This window comes from Myotis myotis, unplaced genomic scaffold, assembly GCF_014108235.1.
Source record: "Myotis myotis isolate mMyoMyo1 unplaced genomic scaffold, mMyoMyo1.p scaffold_m19_p_1, whole genome shotgun sequence".
NCBI lineage: Eukaryota > Metazoa > Chordata > Mammalia > Chiroptera > Vespertilionidae > Myotis > Myotis myotis.
In genome coordinates, this window is record NW_023416313.1 from 10,947,009 (window position 1) to 10,964,970 (window position 17,962).

Sequence of the window (17,962 nt, forward strand, 5' to 3'; positions counted from 1 at the left end):
ATTTGACCTCCAGGCCAACTCTATTTTCTTACTGGTATATTTATCAGTTCGGTCATGTAATGATCACCTTACTGGCCTGCTTTCCTTCCCAAATATGAACTCCTTGAGCACAGACAGTATTATTTTCATCATTTATTTCTAAGAGCTAGAAGTGTGTTCAGCACACACTGCGCTCAGAACATAATTCCTGATTTGAATTGAATTCAACTGATGGAAGTGCAGGAAAGTAACATGTGTGAGTGTTTTGGGGTGATAAGACTGGGCAAGGCACTTCACTCATCACATAGAAAACATCAGACCCTCCAATCCCTACAGTACCCTTGGCACAGGAATGTTTGGTAGTGTTTCTAGAGTTAGAGAAAATAAAACATGATTGAGAAAAATCTCAGTAATTTAGCCGAGATCACATGGTCCTACATATTTATGGAGGAGTGCCAAGGATTCCTATCCAAACCCAATTCCAGGCCTGTCCCAGTATACCACCTTCCAAATACCAGGCCATCTGGGGAAGGGTTTGGGGAGGTGAGGCCATTATGGTTATCTCTGTGCTCAGAGGTGACAAAAAAACATGGGTTATTGGTTCAGTGGCCCTTCTAATGAAAAACATAGATTGGGAGGTTATTTTTTATTTGTTGCCATACACTGTCTTTTATTACCTGATGACTCTAACCAATTAGGTAACTCCTCCTCGAATGCACTTAATAGGAGTACTGATAGGCAACCCACATGGGACTTAAATATCACTTGGCAAGATTGATATGAATATGCAGTAGTGCAATGATGCTACTTTGAAGAGAAGAAAGAGAAAAGGGAAATTATTCACATTGTGAATTATCATTTCATGGTTAGTATCCTTATTTTAAGGTTATTACATTGTGGAGAAAAGAATTTTAGCATGTCCTCTCAGAAGGTCCTGGAGATCAATGGTGGAGAATGTTGCACACTATGAATGCCCTTAGTGCCGGTGAACTGTACACATAAAGAGGTAAAAATGGTCAATTTTCTGCTATGTATATGTTAACACAATAAGAAAATTGGCCTTTTATATCCTACATATATGCCTTTCATGCTATGCATAGTTTTCTTGGCTTTAATGGTGCTTTTCATTTCTTATTTACTATTGGCATTCACTACTTCCAACTGGACGGATGTAAAGGAGCGCCATGTTTATAAAAGCTAGAAGTACCATTGGTGGTAGATATGCCAGTGGGCTACTAACGTGCAGTTCAAAGCCAGTGAGCATGTTACCTAGTAGGCAGGTTGCTGGGCAGCTCCCTCGGAGGTTCTCCTAGTGTTTCTGGAGAGGAGCGCTGAGGTCTGTCTGCTGTTTAAACAACCTCCCCAGAGAACTCCTCTGGGTGATCCTACAACCACACATTGAAACCACAGTGCCAGAGAGCCAGACCTCTCCAGAAGCCACTTCTTGTATGAGGCAGGACAGCTGTGGTTAAGTGTATGAGGTTTGGAGGACAACAGAGCCAAGTTCGAATCTCTGCTCCTCTAGCTTACTAGCGCTATGAGCTCAGGGAAATTGTGTAGCCTCTGTAAACCTCAGTTCTTTGTCTTTAAATGAGACTAAAAAGTACATCCTGATGTGATTATGGAAACAGATCTAACTGTGCGGCCTGATAGTCATTGCCCAATATAGATTAGCTTTGGGTATCATCTTATTTCATCTATTCTGAAGTGCACACTTTTTCACACTTAAATATCTGTGGAGTCTTACAGTTGTCAGTTAGTTGTATAAAAGACTTCATGACTCTTATTATTAAGTGTCATGAAGTCTTTTATACAACTAACTGACAACTGTAAGACCCCATAGAAAGCACAGTCTTATCAATTACATTAGAGATTAGAAGAAAAATATATATTTATTATTACTACTAGAATTTGCTACAGGCTCTCAGTGACAAAACAATTTCTAGTGGAAGAACAGCCCCAGTGATACCTAAAAATAGACCATTCATACTTCTATCAAAGAATGATAAAAGAACCTATTCTGTGTAGGATGGTAGTAAGGCCTGGAAAAGAAAGGACATATGTAGAGGAGACAGCCCCGCTGTTCAAGAAGCAGCAGTCAAGTGGGTAATCAAAAGCATCAGAGAGGAGACAGAACTATCACAGAGCTGTGGGTATATCAGATTTCGTGTTGTCAATGTATGCCTTTGAATGAATGAATGAATGAATGAATGAATGGATGAATGAATGAATGAATGAATGAATGAATGAATGAATGAATGAATGAAAAGCACAGCTGACTTTCCCACTTTCCCATGTTGAAATTGTGAGTACACTGAGCATCAGGGACAATGACCTGCAGATGTGAAGTGTGTTGATATGTACCATCTGAAAGAAGATTCATGTATGTAGTGCATAGTTCCATTCTCACCATGGTCGAAGGGTTGGTAATCTGTGTTCCTCTCTCTGATCTATTCGTTGAGCTCTAATTTCTGATCTCCAGCGTTTTATGAAACATTCCCTTTCACTTCCCCTGTGCTGCCTGATACCAATATATCTCAAAGCCCTCTCGAAAGTCCAGTTTTCTCTCCTTATTTCCCTCATTGTGTCTATAATATTAGATGTGACTACTCATCAGGGCACCAGGCACAGGCTTATACTCAATATCTCTGTCTCTAAGGCATGTTGCCATGTTTTTGTCAGTTTTTACTTCAGGGTTTCTTTATCTTTCCTCACCTCCCTTAGGAAGGCCTATCACATGTCAGGAGTTCTGTAGAAACAAGATGAATGAAATCCCTGCCTTTTTAATATTTTGAGAAACCTCCATACTGTTTTCCACAGTGGCTGCACCAATTTACATCCCCACCAACAGTGCTTGTGAGTTCCCTTTCCTTACATCCTCACCAACACTTGGTATCTCTTGTCTTTTCTATAGTAGCCATTGTAGCAGGTGTGAGGTGGTATCACATGGTGGTTTTAATTTGCATTATTTGTATAGCGATGTTTAGTACCTTTTTAATGTACCTGTTAGCATTTGTGTGACTTTGGGGAAAAATTATTTAGTTTATCTGCATACTTTTCAGCAGATTGTTTAACGCAGTGGTTCTCAGCCTTCCTAATGCCGCAACCCTTTAATACAGTTCCTCGTGTTGTGGTGACCCCCAATTTCATTGTTACAAATTGAACATAATTAAAGCATAGTGATTAATCACAAAAACAATATGTAATTATATATGTGTTTTCCGATGGTCTTAGGCGACCCCTGTGAAAGGGTCGTTCGACCCCCAAAGGGGTTGCGACCCACAGGTTAAGAACCGCTGGTTTAATGTTTTTGCTATTTAGTTGTGTGTGTGCTTTATATATTTTGGATATTAAATCCTTATCAGATATGTGATTTGCTAAAACTGATGTCAAGTAGCTTACCCCTTATATTTTCATCTCGGAGTTTTATGATTTCAGGTCATATGTTCAAGTCTTTAATCCATTTTGAGTTGATTTTTGTGTATGGTGTAAGATAGGATACAATTTCATTCTTTTGTATTGGCTGTCCAGTTTTTCCAACATCATTTATTGAAGAGCTATCCTTTCACTCTGTTTTTGGAACCTTTCTCTCAAATTAGTTGACCATATATATACAGGTTTATTTCTGGACACACTATTCTGTTTCATTGGTCCGTGTGTCTGTTTTTAATGCAATGTCATACTGTTTTGATTACTATAGCTTTATAATATAGTTAGATTCAGGGAGCATGATGCCTCCAGCTTTGCTCTTCTTTATCAAACTTTCTTTGGGTATTCAAACTCTTTTTTGTCCCCTACAAATTTTAGGATGGTTTGTTGTAATTCTGTGAAAAATGTCATTGGAATTTTGACAGGGATTATACTAAATCTGTAGATTGCTTTGGGTAGTATGGATATTTTGACAATATTAATTTTTATAATCTATGAGCATGCAATACTTTTCCATATTTGTGACCAAAATATCACAAAACTATTCTTGTCTTCAATCCCAGCTTTCCAAGTACCTTACTTGTTCTCCCCAAATTTTCTTTGTACTTTTTGAATTTTGTTATTTTCTTAATCAGAAAATTTGAGGGTCTTCCAGCTCTTCCCAAGATGACACTAGCCTTAATTTACATTGAAGACCTTATAATTTGACCTGGGGCCAACTCCCAACTTTATTACTCAACATTCTCCAAGTAGAATTTCCTAGTTCACTGGGGACCGATCTTTCTCCACCAACACTGCCCAATATGACTTTACTGCTCATTGTCCCTTCCTGCTCTGAAATTTAATTTCCAGTTTAATCTTCCTAAAAATCAAGTCCAATCAAGCCACTTCCCTACTTTGGAATACATTTTTACACTCTATTGCCTAGTGATATAATTACAGACTATCCTTGGCAGCTCCATCTCGCTAACTCAGTAGTTCTGACTCATTCCTCTCGTTCCACACAGTTCACAAAACATTACCATAAGTTATGTTTCACTTTTTCTTCTATAATCTTCAGGGAACAAAGCAAATCCACTCAGGGCTATGTAGCATTGCCTAATGGAATAATTGTAATATATATATATATATATATCCGAATTCTCTATAGTGCTTATTATGTGGCAGGTATTTCTGAGCATTTCTTAAAGTATGAATTCATTGAATCCACCTAACAGTCCTGTGAAGTAGACACAATTATTGTTTCATTTTACATCTGAAGACACTGAAGCAAAAAAAGGGTATACAAACTTCCCAAGGTCACATCCTATCTAATAAAAGAGAAACATGGTAATTGGCGTACGACCGCTACCCTTCCCATTGGCTAATCAGGGCGATATGCAAATTAACTGCCAGCCAAGATGGCGGCTGGCAGCCAGGCAGCTTGAAACTAACATGAGGCTTGCTTGCTTCAGTGACGGAGGAAACCAACGTTCCCCGCCTGCCTTGCTGGCCTCTGAGCCTGCAGTTTCAAACATTGTAACAAATATAGAAGCTAAAAAAAAACAACCCAGAAACCTGCTTTCAGCGAACTGGGATCTCAGAGCTGGAGTTGATACAGAGTTTCGATTATAGAACCGAAACAAACCAGATACCTGATTTCAGCAGCGGAGGCCTAAGAGCTGGAGCCTCAGAGCTAAAGCTGGTCGAGTATAAAAAAAAAAAAAAAGAAAAAAGGAGCAGTTGGGAGCTTCCATCACCCTCCAGCCTGAAAACAGCTCTCAGCCCCTCACCCAGACTGGCCAGGCACCCCAGTGGGGACCCCCACCCTGAAGGGTGTGTGACCAGCTGCAAACAGCCATCATCCCCTCACCCAGGCTGCCCAGGCACACCAGTGGAGACCCCCACCCTGATCCAGGACACCCTTCAGGGCAAACCAGCCGGCCCCCACATGTGCACCAGGCCTCTGTCCTATATAGTAAAAGGGTAATATGCCTCCCAGCACCAGGATCAACAGAGCCGCGAGGCCTCCTGGCACTGGGATCAGAGTGACAGGGGGCAGCGCCCAAACCCCCTGATCACCCTGCGGCTCTGTGTGACAGGGTGCGGCGCCCCAACCCCCTGATCAGTCCTGCTCTGTGTGTGACAGGGTGCCGCGCCCCAACCCCCCGCCCCCCCCACGGGCCCTGCTCTGTGTGTGACGGGGTAGAGCCATAACCTCCCCATCGGCCCTGCCCTGAGTGTGACAGTGGCGGCACCCCAACCCCCTGATCCGCCCTGCTCTGTGTGTGACAGGGAGCGGTGCCCCAACCCCCTGATGGGCCCTGCTCTGTGCGTGACAGGGGGGAGCTCCCTAACCCCCTGATCGACCCTGCTCTGTGCGTGACAGGGTACAGAGCCCCAACCCCCCTGATGGGCCCTGCTCTGTGCGTGACAGGGGGCAGCGCCCCAACCCCCTGATTGGCCCTGCTCTGTGCATGACAGGGGGTGGCGCTGCAACCTCCCCATTGACCCTGCCTTGAGTGTGACAGGGGGCGGTGCCCCAACCCCCCAATCGGCCCTACCCTGAGCGTGACTGAGGGTGGCATCGCAACCTCCCGATCCGCCCTGCTCTGTGCATGACAGGAGGCGGCGCCCCAACTCCCCAATCGGCCCTGCTCTGAGCCCGACCAGGGGCTGCACCTAGGGATTGGGCCTGCTCTCTGCCACCCGGGAGCAGGCCTAAGGCAGCAGGTCGTTATCTCCCGAGGGGTCCCAGACTGAGAGAGGGCATCGGCCGGGCTGAGGGACCCCTCCTTCCCCCCCGAGTGCACAAATTGTTGTGCACCGGCCTCTAGTCCTATATAAAAAGCCTAATATGCTAAGTGTCTGACCGTTTGTTCGACCAGTTGCTATGATGTGCACTGACCACCAGGGGGCAGACACCAGGGGGTAGGTTAGCTTGCTGCTGGGGTTTGGTGGATTGGGACTGGGCAAGCAAGATGGGGCCAGATATGCCCTGGAGCCCTCCCACGGTCCCTCCCAGCCCCCATCATGCACAGGTGGGGTCCCTCAGTCTGGCCTGTACCCTCTCACATTCTGGGACCCCTCAGGGGATGTTGGAGATCAGGTTTCAGCCTGATCCCTGCAGGCCAGGCCTAGGGACCCCACTGGTGCACGAATCCATGCACCGGGCCTCTACTGCTGGTTAATAAATGGCGGAGATATAATTTAATAGTTGAGGTCTACAGTCTATGCTAGTAATTCTTTTGGCATACTGCCTCTCTCCTTGTATTCCTGCCCCTCATCACCAGCCCCATTACTAGAGGCGAGAATTACTGAGCTCAATCATTTTTATCAAGGTTCAAAAGGATCCCATTGTATCTTGAAAGTATCTTGAATCCGTCAAGCCTCCAATGACTCAATACCACTGTGATCTCCTAGATCACCTTTCTCAGGTACTACGTGTGCCTATTTACCATATATTAACTTTGTTACCATCAAACTGGGTGATATATATCACATCTCTCTAACTCGGTGGTTCCCAACCTTCCTAATGGCACGACCCTTTAATGCAGTTCCTCATGTTGTGGTGACCCCCAATTTCATTGTTACAAATTGAACATAATTAAAGCATAGTGATTAATCACAAAAACAATATGTAATTATGTATGTGTTTTCCGATGGTCTTAGGTGACCCCTGTGAAAGGGTCGTTTGACCCCCAAAGGGGTCGCGACCCACAGGTTGAGAACCGCTGTTCTAACTCATAATGGACACAGCAACTTGCTCTTCTGATTTCTCAGTTTTGTTTACAGTCCCCCGAACCTAAGTTCAAAGTCACTTCTGTCTCCTCTCTCTCTTGCCTATTCATATTCACAGACAATTTATTTCTGTGTTTTGGTTGTTCATGTGTCTCTGATACCACTGGTTATCTTCTCCACCTTTTCTATCTACAGCGAGAGATGCCTCACCCATTAATTGGCCCAGGATAAGCAAGCCATGTGTTAATGGTTCTTATATTGCTTGAGATTCTCACTACCCTTTCTCCAGCCAGCGCAGGAGTCTTGTATGTGGTCTTCTGAATGTGAGCCTTTGACCCCAGGTATTGGTTGCCAGTTTATTTTATCTAAGGAAGAGTCTCTGTCCTGTTTCTGTCCATTACCCTTCCATCCATTACCATTGCTAAAACAAGAGCTCGCTCCTTAATTGGTACCAAAAAGTCTATACCATCGACTTGTCCTTCCAATCTCATCTCCCATTACTCCACTCTAAACAAACCTGACCAAAAGCTACTCCTATAAATGTTTCTCTTTTTCCACCTCCGTATTCTTGCTTGTGCAATTTATTTTACTGGAAATGCTGACCCTCGCCCTGCCCTCTACCTTTACATCTTAACGCATTCACATTACCTTTCTCCTTACTCTTATTTTCTCACTTTTTAGATCTCATTTGGCTAGGAGCATGGATCTTTACTGGATTTGAAAGTTCCTGAAGCCAGGAATGGGCTTTACACAGCTCAGCAATCCTTGCAACATCATCCAGTTTCTTGCACATATTAAATCAATGTGTTGGCTAGAAATAACGGCTAGTCCCCACTTGATTCTTTGTAGAAAATACGAGCCGTTCTTCTAACACCATCTTACCCATCGTTTTGCAAATGCCATAAATCAGAGGCTAGAATGCGTTAAGAAAAAGCCTTCTAAATTCTAAGCCACAGGAAGGACACATTGAGATTGATTAAGTACCTCCTGGTATCACCTTTAAATTCCCTAAATCTAGACTCAATATGTATCTGTTTTGTTTCTATACATTTACTTTAACAATCTGTCTCATCGGTTAGCACTAATGCCTGATATCCCTGAAGCTTAGTTTCCTTTCCTGTAAAACCAGGGTAATAATACCTACTGTACATGATGGTTATGGAGATTAAAGGAAATATAGATCAAATTTGATACTCTATTAGTTCTTAAAATTAACTATTAAATACAATAGGCACTGAAAACATGTTTAGCAACTTCCTCCTGTCATGAAGACCATGCCCACTTCCATGAAGGGACCTGGAATCCACACTGGCGTTGCCTGCAGAGTGGGCTGGCACAGACAGAGACCCCATAGAATTGCCTGGGAAGTAATGTACATAATCCACACAGACACCACTGACCTTCGGGGAGGAAGGAGCCTCTGAAACAGACAGTTGCTCACTCTTTCGTAAAAAGAACAGACTGGTAGGGTTTGCAGGTAAAACCCTTCCCTGTTCTAGAATTCTGCCTCAAACCAAAAGAACGAAATCAGAAGGACTAAAATCAAATTCAGAAGGAATGGGTTCTGATTGCAATCCACGGATTCTCAGTGATGTCTCATGCTCCACCTAAATATCCCCTGCCTTTCCCCCGACTCCACGTCTCCCCATTTGAGACTGTGACCCGGGGAGACAAATTGTGCTAGGCTAGAGACTCAGCAGAGGTGAGTCCGCAGGTGGTGAATGAAATGGCTCCGGCTGGCTGGATGGGAATACATTGAATTAATAGCGACACCACAGTAGAACCACTACTGTTGGTTTTCAGGGAGCATTATAGATTCAGATTTGCGTGAATTCAATCTTTTGTCCCTCTTCATTTCTTATTACTTTCTGATGTGTTTTCTTTCTCCAATATCTCTCTTTACCTTCTCCTTGCTCAGTAGCCTCCTTCGAACACTGTTTCTAGTATCGGGACTTTTAAATACATATCGTTAACTCTCTGTAATTAAACAAAGTAAGGAAGTAAACAAAGTAAGGAAGTTGGTCTCAATTAAAGACAAGCTAGAGAAATTAGGACTTTTTAGAGAAATGAAGCTTTATCACTCTTAGGGATTTCCCAAAATGGTTGGAAGCAGTGACGGAGCCACAGTGCTTAGGGAATGGGTGGCCGCCCGAACTTCCACTCAAGCACATACTGCACGTTCACTGTTGGAAATAATGTATGTGTTTTTGCTTCCTTTTTTTTTTCAACTAAAGACCTTTACTCTTTAAATAGACTAATATTTATTTCTTTACAAATTGCTTAGCAAACATTTTTCTTTGAACACTGTGGATAGTGAGCTATAAATGCAAATCTTAGTTGTTTAAAACTTAGTGTTAATGAGGTCAAGACCACACACTAAATCTTTCCATCTGCAATTATCCTTATTGCGTGGCCATAAGTGTGTGAACAAGGAGCTCTGGCCATGAGAAGCTTTAGTATGAATCTGTCCAGTTTGCCTCCACATCGCTGGAAAATGGCTCTGTTTTCATCAGCTATGCTCCGTGGTTCGTAGCTTCGCATTTCTTCATGAGCAGCACTTATCTTAAAATTTTAGTGATAATTTTAGCACCATACTGGTTATTTTAATCATTTATTTATTTGATATTTCAACTTTCTGCTATGTAGTAGTTGCTTAAAATGAGGCAAGCATTTTCTGCTTTCCAGTGGCATTGCTCATTGTGTATTTATATCCTACTTGTTAAGGCTAATAACACTACGTGAGCACATGGAATTGCATCCGAACTCGGGAGGTAAAATAATGTTCTATTTCATGAGATGAGTGATTTTTTTTTACTAACTTCTCATTCCGACTTAGAGTGCTTTTCTCCTTTGATTAAAATGTATTTCTCAATTAAATTAAAATGCAAATACAAGACAGGCTGTGTTTATGGTTATAATAGAATTATTTAAAGAAGGTTTTAATTCAACTTGCTATTAATATTTCATGCAAGAACTGTTGTTTTATTGTTGGGTTAGTACTGCCATGTTCCATTTTCAAGATTACTTAAAGTGCTATGAAAACTTAATCATACTGCGCAGATTTTATCAATTGTTGCACTCTCTTCTCTGGGATGTTAAAATGGACTGCTTTCCTATATACTTTGTAAGTTATGTCAGTGATGTAGAAATATCAGTGCTAACACTTTAGAACCCCTTGAAATTGAGTTATGAAAAATTTTCTATTTGTTTTGAATAAATATTTTATTGCACAGAATTGAATCAACTCTTAAATTTAAGAGAACCATATTCTAGAATTAATTATGCAATTAAAGATCTGGAAAAGTACTTCAAAACACCATTTAGTCTAAACTTGTAATTTATACGAGAAATATAAAATGTTTGTATTAGAAATTGCATGTTATGCTATGGATTTCATTATGATGTTTTTAGTACATTTTTAGAAGTAGTCTATAACTTCTCAAATAAATTGATTAAAATAATCAAATATATTATAGCTTAATCTTATTCTCTTTTTTTGTTATTTTTTAGAGACCTCAGTGAAAACCAAATTCAGGCAATTCCAAGGAAGGCTTTCCGTGGAGCAGTTGACATTAAAAATTTGTAAGTAGTTTTTTAAAAATGTATACGGCTTTTTAAAGCCATCCTATTTTAATGTTAAATTTATATTAAAGAAACAGTAATGAGAAGTGGTGAAAGCCCAATGTATTTTTATGCTTGATTAGGAGAGCTTGTAAAGTAAGTTTTATATTGTTTTCACAATTTATCGGCAAGGATTCTCATTTAGATGTCTTGAATCTGAACTGGTTATCAAATTCATTCTTCAAACCTTGTGATTAATCTTGTTAAATCTGAGAAGTGATTTGATTAAAAGATATTTGCAATGTATTTTCTGCCTTTTACTGTCAGCTTATTTCAATAACTCCCTTTTTGGTTGTTACTGCTGTTTATTGGATATGCAGACTATAAACTATTTTTTCCAGAAAGAGTAGATAATATTTTCTCGTTAGAGATACCTACAGCCTAGAGCTATAGCTTTCTAAAATAGCTTTTAGATCACCATTTTCATTAAACACCAACAATATGAGAAGAGAAAAATTATGCATTTCCCTTTGTGTGAATATTTTTCTTACATCTATTTTCCTTCATATCTTTATGGAAGAATATATGCATAACCTTCTTTAAATAGGAACAAGAAAAAGAATACTGCTTTCTGTATGTTCCCTTGATCAATCTTTAAACTGTAGTGTTTGTTCTAAGTGCCCGTGGCTCTGGTGATATGTATTGGATTTAAAATCTCAGTGGCAATACTAATATTGCCAGTATATACTTTCATACATTTTAAAATACCATGTTATCCTTTGAAAATGATGGTTTTAGATTCACTGTGAAAGTGAGGGAATAAAATGTTTCTTTATCCTTTGCATTAGCTTGAAATGTAGGGGGAGAGAAGCCCCTGAATGCTGAGATTAACTATCAGGAATTCAGTACTTTTTAACTGGTCATAAACCGGGCAGGGGCTGTGTCAAGACTTAACTTATATTCAGGATTCTCCATGGTGGGATCCAACATTTTTTTCGATGGAAAAAGTGAGACAGATGTTCTTCCTCGTCAAAGAGGATGATTGTTTATAATGCTACACGTCTTGGCTTCTATAGCTTCTCTCCCGTGTACATGGTTTTTGTTTTAAATGTGTACTTTCTACATGTACAAGTCAAGAGAGAAATAGAGGCTTCTGGATGTAACTGTGTAGAGCCATTGAAATCGTGGCCCTAGTTTTTTAAGAGTGTTTACATGTTCAAAGGATTTTATTTGCTTTCTCTTTATCTTCTTTAGCTAGGGCTCCGAGAAGTCTGCCTGTAGACTCGGCGATATAGAGTGTTCAAAACGGCCTCTGTATATTATGTCGGAACATAAAGATCCTATGTAGCACCTACTCAAGTTGCCTATTTGTCACTGTAAAAGGATAGTAATGGCTACAGTTGACCACCCTTTGGGAATGCACTTACAATCTTACCATAGTATTATCTCTAAGTCCTTAAAACAGGTGGCTTTTGCTTCTTAGGAAAGATATTCATGGAATCCAAGTCTATAAGTAATCCTTCTGCCAAATTTAAGGATACAGTTTGGAACAGGATGCAGGTCATGGTGAGATTCTTGGTAATATCCTCCTCTCTTATCCTTAAAAAAAAAAAGTGATTTTAAAAGTTTAGAGATAACAAAAAAGTGAAGTGCTAGCCAGTGTGCTGAAGGGAATGCATTATTGACTTAGCAGGATTTTTGAAAATCTTTTTTCCCCACATGCGTTATCCCCACCCACCCCAAAATTAAAGAGAGTTATTATGTATTCAATGAGATGAGATTAGTACTGGAGTCTCAGAATCTTTTGGTTTTTATTGGATTTGGAGCTATGACAAATTAGTAAACTTAGCCTTAGTTTTCACTTTTATAAAATGAACATAATAATTGCTTGGTTTTGTTGTGAGTATTAGGGGAGAAAGATATGTACAAGACTGTTTATAACAGTAAAATGCAGTGAAATAGAGTGGTTTTCATTCTGCAAGTACTCACTAATCAACAGCTAGAAGTTAACCTTGGAAAAGATAGAGTAAGAAGACAGAAAAGCAGGGCATTTGCAATAGTAGTAATGGATAAGAAACCCATGTCTATTAGGGGTTATTTAGACATGAGCTACAGAATGGAAAAATAAAATACATCAGAAAGTGCTAAATGACTCACCCAAGATGCTGATATTAAGTGCTATAGGTGCTGAGGAGAGCAAGAGATATTAAAAAAAAGGATTGTTTGAAGTTATTAGGGAATTCTGTAGGAAAGAGTTTATAAAAGAAAATATAAAGGAATCTGGAGAGGTTGGTTTATATTCAGAAATAGTGGCAAGGGTGGGATGGAGGAAGTCAGAATTTACTAAAGAGGCTGTACAAAGATAGAATTTATTCCCACTATTTTTACTGCCTTTCATGTAACAATGGGAAAGACTATCAGAGCAATGTTGAAATACCACAATGCATTTTTAGGTTTATTTAATTCATTAGGATCATAGCTAATGAATATAGTTTGAACTATAATTAAAATATAGTTCAAACTACATTGTTCAAAAAATGTCCAGTTTCATGGGTCTTTATATAAAGTTCAATTTTTTTTCATTAAAAGTTAAAAATATATCTGGTTGATCTCTTAAGAGGGCTTGTATGCATGCATGTAAGCATAACCAATGGACACAAGACACTGGGGGGGTAGGGAAGGCTGGGGGAAGGTCAAGGGGGGAAAAAAGGAGACATATGTAATACTCTTTGTAATACCTTAAGCAATAAAACAAATTTTAAAAAAATAAAAGAAAAAGAAAAAAAGTGAAAAAAATATATATATCTGGTAAAGTATATTTAATATGAGGGTAAACTTGAATTCATAATATTATTAAAGGGGTGACCATACATTATCAAGTAATGCCTCAATAAAGGCCAAATATATTTGCATTAATAATATTAGTAATATTCAGTGTGGGAAGGAGAGGTACAGACCTATTTGCATTCCAGGATATGCATTTACAATCTGGACAATCCTGTATGGTGCCAGGATGGCTACTGTTCCTGGTCATTGAGAGTAAAAGAGGAAAAAAAAAACAAAGGTTAGACAGAAGGAATATGTGCTTAGGTGGCATCAAGGTGGTATTTTGTTTAGCACTAAAAGCCAACCTGATGCACCGTATTGGGCGTATTGGATTTACCACAGTCAGGCCTTACTCAGAGCAAATTCCAGTTATTAGCAGACTTTCACTGGAAGGCCTTTCTTTAAGCGGGTGGATTGGCCAACTATGCTCAAGGCAGCGTCCTGACAATATGAAACTGATGCTGCGGACATTTTGCGGATTAGCGGATCTTAGTCCTCTTCCTGCAGGCCAGCCACACAGAAACCATGCCAGACAGAGGGACATTTATCTTGCTCTTCAGCATCTCCGGGGCTGACTTCCCATACCCTTTTGGCTTTTCTCTATTAATTCCTTAACCGGATTAAAATTCTTTATATTTTATTTTGTTACCTAAGTTTCTCTGGCTGCAATGGAAACCACTTGCGTTTTCCTGACATTTTAGACGGTAAGATTGGAGAATAACAAGATCATATTAAAATACCACCTAAATTATAGTGTTTATAACAGTCCCCGGCTGCACTTTTCCATAAGATTTACATCTGTGTTTTCCAACTCCCCAATCAAGTATGAATTAAAGTATTGATACTTTATCTTTACCAACCCAGGCCTCACCAAAATGGTAATCACAGTTTATACCACTTTTTAAAAAAAATGAATTTTGCATATATCTCATGTATTTAACACTGATTCAGTAAAGCCTTCACTGCCTTCTGATCAGATCTTAAACAAAGACATGTTACATTATGCTACTGTGTTTTTTTTAAACAAGGATTTATGAGATATTTCCATTTAATTGAATAATGTTGAATAATTTAGGGGAATATTCAAATTAAACCTTGCTTTATTGCTGAGCCTTGCAAGCTTATTCTCTCAGTATGTACTTTCTGAGTATAAAAATCCTTCCAAAATCTCTTGTATTTATAAGAAAACATCCCTAGTTATAGTTATTCTAGGATTTAAATGAAAAAAAGTACAAATATATACACTTAAAAATTAAGCAGATTGCTAGTTGTTATTCATATCACAAAAGCAAACTCTGTCATACTTCACTATTAGTTTATTTAGTGAGTCCAAGATGGATACTTAAAAATAATTAAATTTCAACAAGCATTATTTCAGCTATACTGTGTAATATAAATCACACTTGCCTTTTTTCTAATTTCATTTTGCAGTACATCCTCCAAATGTACAGCATGTTCCAGTGAAACTTTACTTTTCATTGTTCATAAATAAATTCCCTTCCATTTACTTGCTTTATCCCAAATGCATTAACCCTCCATCTGGTAAGAACCTTACCATCATTGTCCGGGAAAACTTCCTCTTGGTAAAAAGTACATTATGGAAAATATTACATTTATTCTTTTTTTTGACATGCATTAATTGATAGGCAAGAGCCTAGGTTAAAGAGGATCTAGCTTAGTTCTCTTTGAGTAAGTCATGGTATCATTTGGGAAACAGATGTGTATGACCATGACATTTAAGGAAACAAATTACCCAATTTGGGTTGCAGTGATTATTGGCAATAAGAAGATTTGGCAAACAGAAGAGTTGATTTATATTGTTATAATATATTTTCCATACAAATGCAAAACTTACTTTAGCTTTGTCACATAACTTAAGTCAGAATTGCAAAATGTCTACTCTAATCAGCTAGTTTACATGTTTAGGGCAAGATGTTTCTTTTCATACTTACATACTTATTAAATAATTATCATACAAATAAAATCTATTGGCATCAAATTGAAATTGTAGCTTTTAGGGACCCCAGCTCTTTTCTAGAGTGTTTTCGGTAAGATGAGGCTGAAGAGACTGAGAAGGGGAGATCAGTTCCTCTCTCAAGGGGTCTGCTATCCTTGGTGTTGGATTAGATGCCACAGGCCTTCAGTGGGACATCAAACCGTCTGAACAGACCTGTAGAGATGGCTCTACCCTTAGACAGAGTACATTGAGTTTTGTATTATGAGGCCCAGAGCTCCCCTTAACACCCAGAAGTTTGTCTATCGACATAAGAGGTAACCAGCTGTTGTTGGGTCCTTGAATGTGAAATATATCAGGAAGATGCCCATAGAACTGTCCATGGGAACTGTCCGTGGTCCTGTTATTTTCCTGGTTAATACTCACTCTAAAAGCACACTGAATTCTGTGATAATCCCCAACAGCTATGCTCAAGTGTGCTTCCAACAACCTCTCCAAATTTGCTTCCGTCAATGATGGCATTCGCTCATGTAACAATGAATCTATACAATCTTCATAAACACTTTCCAAAACAAATAAAACACAAGGATGTCTGATTAATTGTGAATCCAACTCACATATGTACAAAATAGGAATTGGCATGATTTTGCTGTGGCTGTTATGTTGTACTGGAGACAGGCCAGCTCTTTAGGTTCCTACATTCCTCAACACTGAACAGCCTCTCTTTGCTACCTCTATACTATTCAGTGGCCTGAAAATTAAATTTTGATCTGCATTTCATGTTCTCATTAGGTAATTTAACATTGCAGGCAGATTTATTTTCACAAAGCCTTCTTTTTCATCCCGTCATTATTTGTTTTAAAATCATTCAGTGTATTGCCTGGCCAATGTGGCTCAGTGCTTGAGCTTCGACCTATAAACCAGGAGGTCTCAGTTCCATTCCTGGTCAGGGCAGGTGCCCGGGTTGTGGGCTTGACCCCAGTGGGGGACATTCAGGGGTCAGCCAATCAATGATTCTCTCTCATCATTGATGTTTCTATCTCTCCCTCTTCCGTCCTCTTTGAAATCAATAAAAATTCATTAAAAATCATTTAGTTTATATATAAAAAAACACTTTGTTATAGATACTATGGCAAAGCCTTATGGACACAGAAGAATATTGTCATAGTTCTGCAGGGTCTATAGGAATATAGACTCTTCCCTGAGAAAGAAGTGATTGTTATTAAATGGCATAGCAGCTAGTCTCTTTAGACAATCTAACTGCTCATACCTGACTTCCACCCAGGTTCCCATCCCTCTCTCCCACTTAATCTGCACACAGGCTCTTTGCTCAAGCCCAAATGGCCTCTCTCTGGAGAACATTTACCGTAAACAGTGTAGAGCCTCTGCTTACAACTGTTCTCTGTGCCAATCTCCATCATAGGGAATGCTGTTTTTATTTTTTGTCTTCCTGGAATCTACCAGATTTTTAAGGATCAGGTTTTTTCCGACCCTCACACATGCTTACTTCAGACTACTGCAATCTCTTTCTTCTCAGGATTTGTTTACCTCTCTTCATTTGCTGGCTTCTTCCCTGAAACTTGGCCATCAGAGATTTAATTGAGCCTGCCCCTCCCCACACACACACACTTACCCATTTTCAGAATGAATAACTCCTGAATCTGTTACCCTGGCCACTTGTTATTGAGTGGGGGTTCCAAATGTACATAAATTTAAATTTGAATCAAAATTTCACCAACTATTTACTACTATTTTGAATAAGTTATTGAAGTGTGTGAGCCTCAGCTTCTCGTTAATAAAATCAAGATGATAATACTTACGTTTTATTGAAGGTGTTATGAGGACTAATGAGATGGTGCATATACAGTCTCTGCCAATTGCTGTGCATTGAATAAATACCCTTGTTGGACATCTGGTCCTGTCCAAAGCATTCAGCCAACATTTGGTCCATGCTGAGTGGTCCTTGATATTTGGTGCTGTTCAGAACGCCTCTGCTTAGAATGTCCCTGGTTTCAAATAGTCCTTTGAATGTGTTTCTACTGTTTGTTTATAGAATTAAGACATTTAAAAGTCTATCATGTTTTATTGGTCCAATAATCCCATTGTGCCTGTATTGCAATAATTACCCATCTTGACTCAAAGCCTGACTGGTGATGCCACAAAGGTTTAGGTCAGCAATTTTCAACCAGTGTGCCACAAGAATCTTTAAGACACGCCAATACCTGGTTATTTAGTCAGGGGCACTGACTTCTTTCCTTTTGGATTGTCAACCAAAAAAATGGCAGCAGCTAACACAATAAGACCCATCTGCTGTAAATGAATCAAAATTATACATAGTTTTGATTTCTACAAAATTATACAATGGCCCTTACCAGGTCACTCAGTTGGTTAGAGCATATTCTGTGCAGCAAAAAGTTGCAAGATCAATTCCTAGTCAGGATGTGTATGGGAGGCAACCTATCGATTTCTCTCTCTCTCTCTCTCTCTCTCTCT

General features: G+C 39.5%; 1 protein-coding gene across 5 annotated transcripts in view; it reads left to right on the forward strand.

Annotated features, from left to right (window-relative positions):
* Positions 1–17,962, forward strand: part of SLIT2 (slit guidance ligand 2) — a 361,217-nt gene that overhangs the window by 186,473 nt on the left and 156,782 nt on the right. For all 5 annotated transcript variants that reach the window (XM_036330006.1, XM_036330014.1, XM_036330022.1 and 2 more), the window contains exon 5: positions 10,639–10,710. In XM_036330006.1, the coding sequence (XP_036185899.1) occupies positions 10,639–10,710 (72 nt within the window). The remainder of the gene's footprint in view (positions 1–10,638; positions 10,711–17,962) is intronic.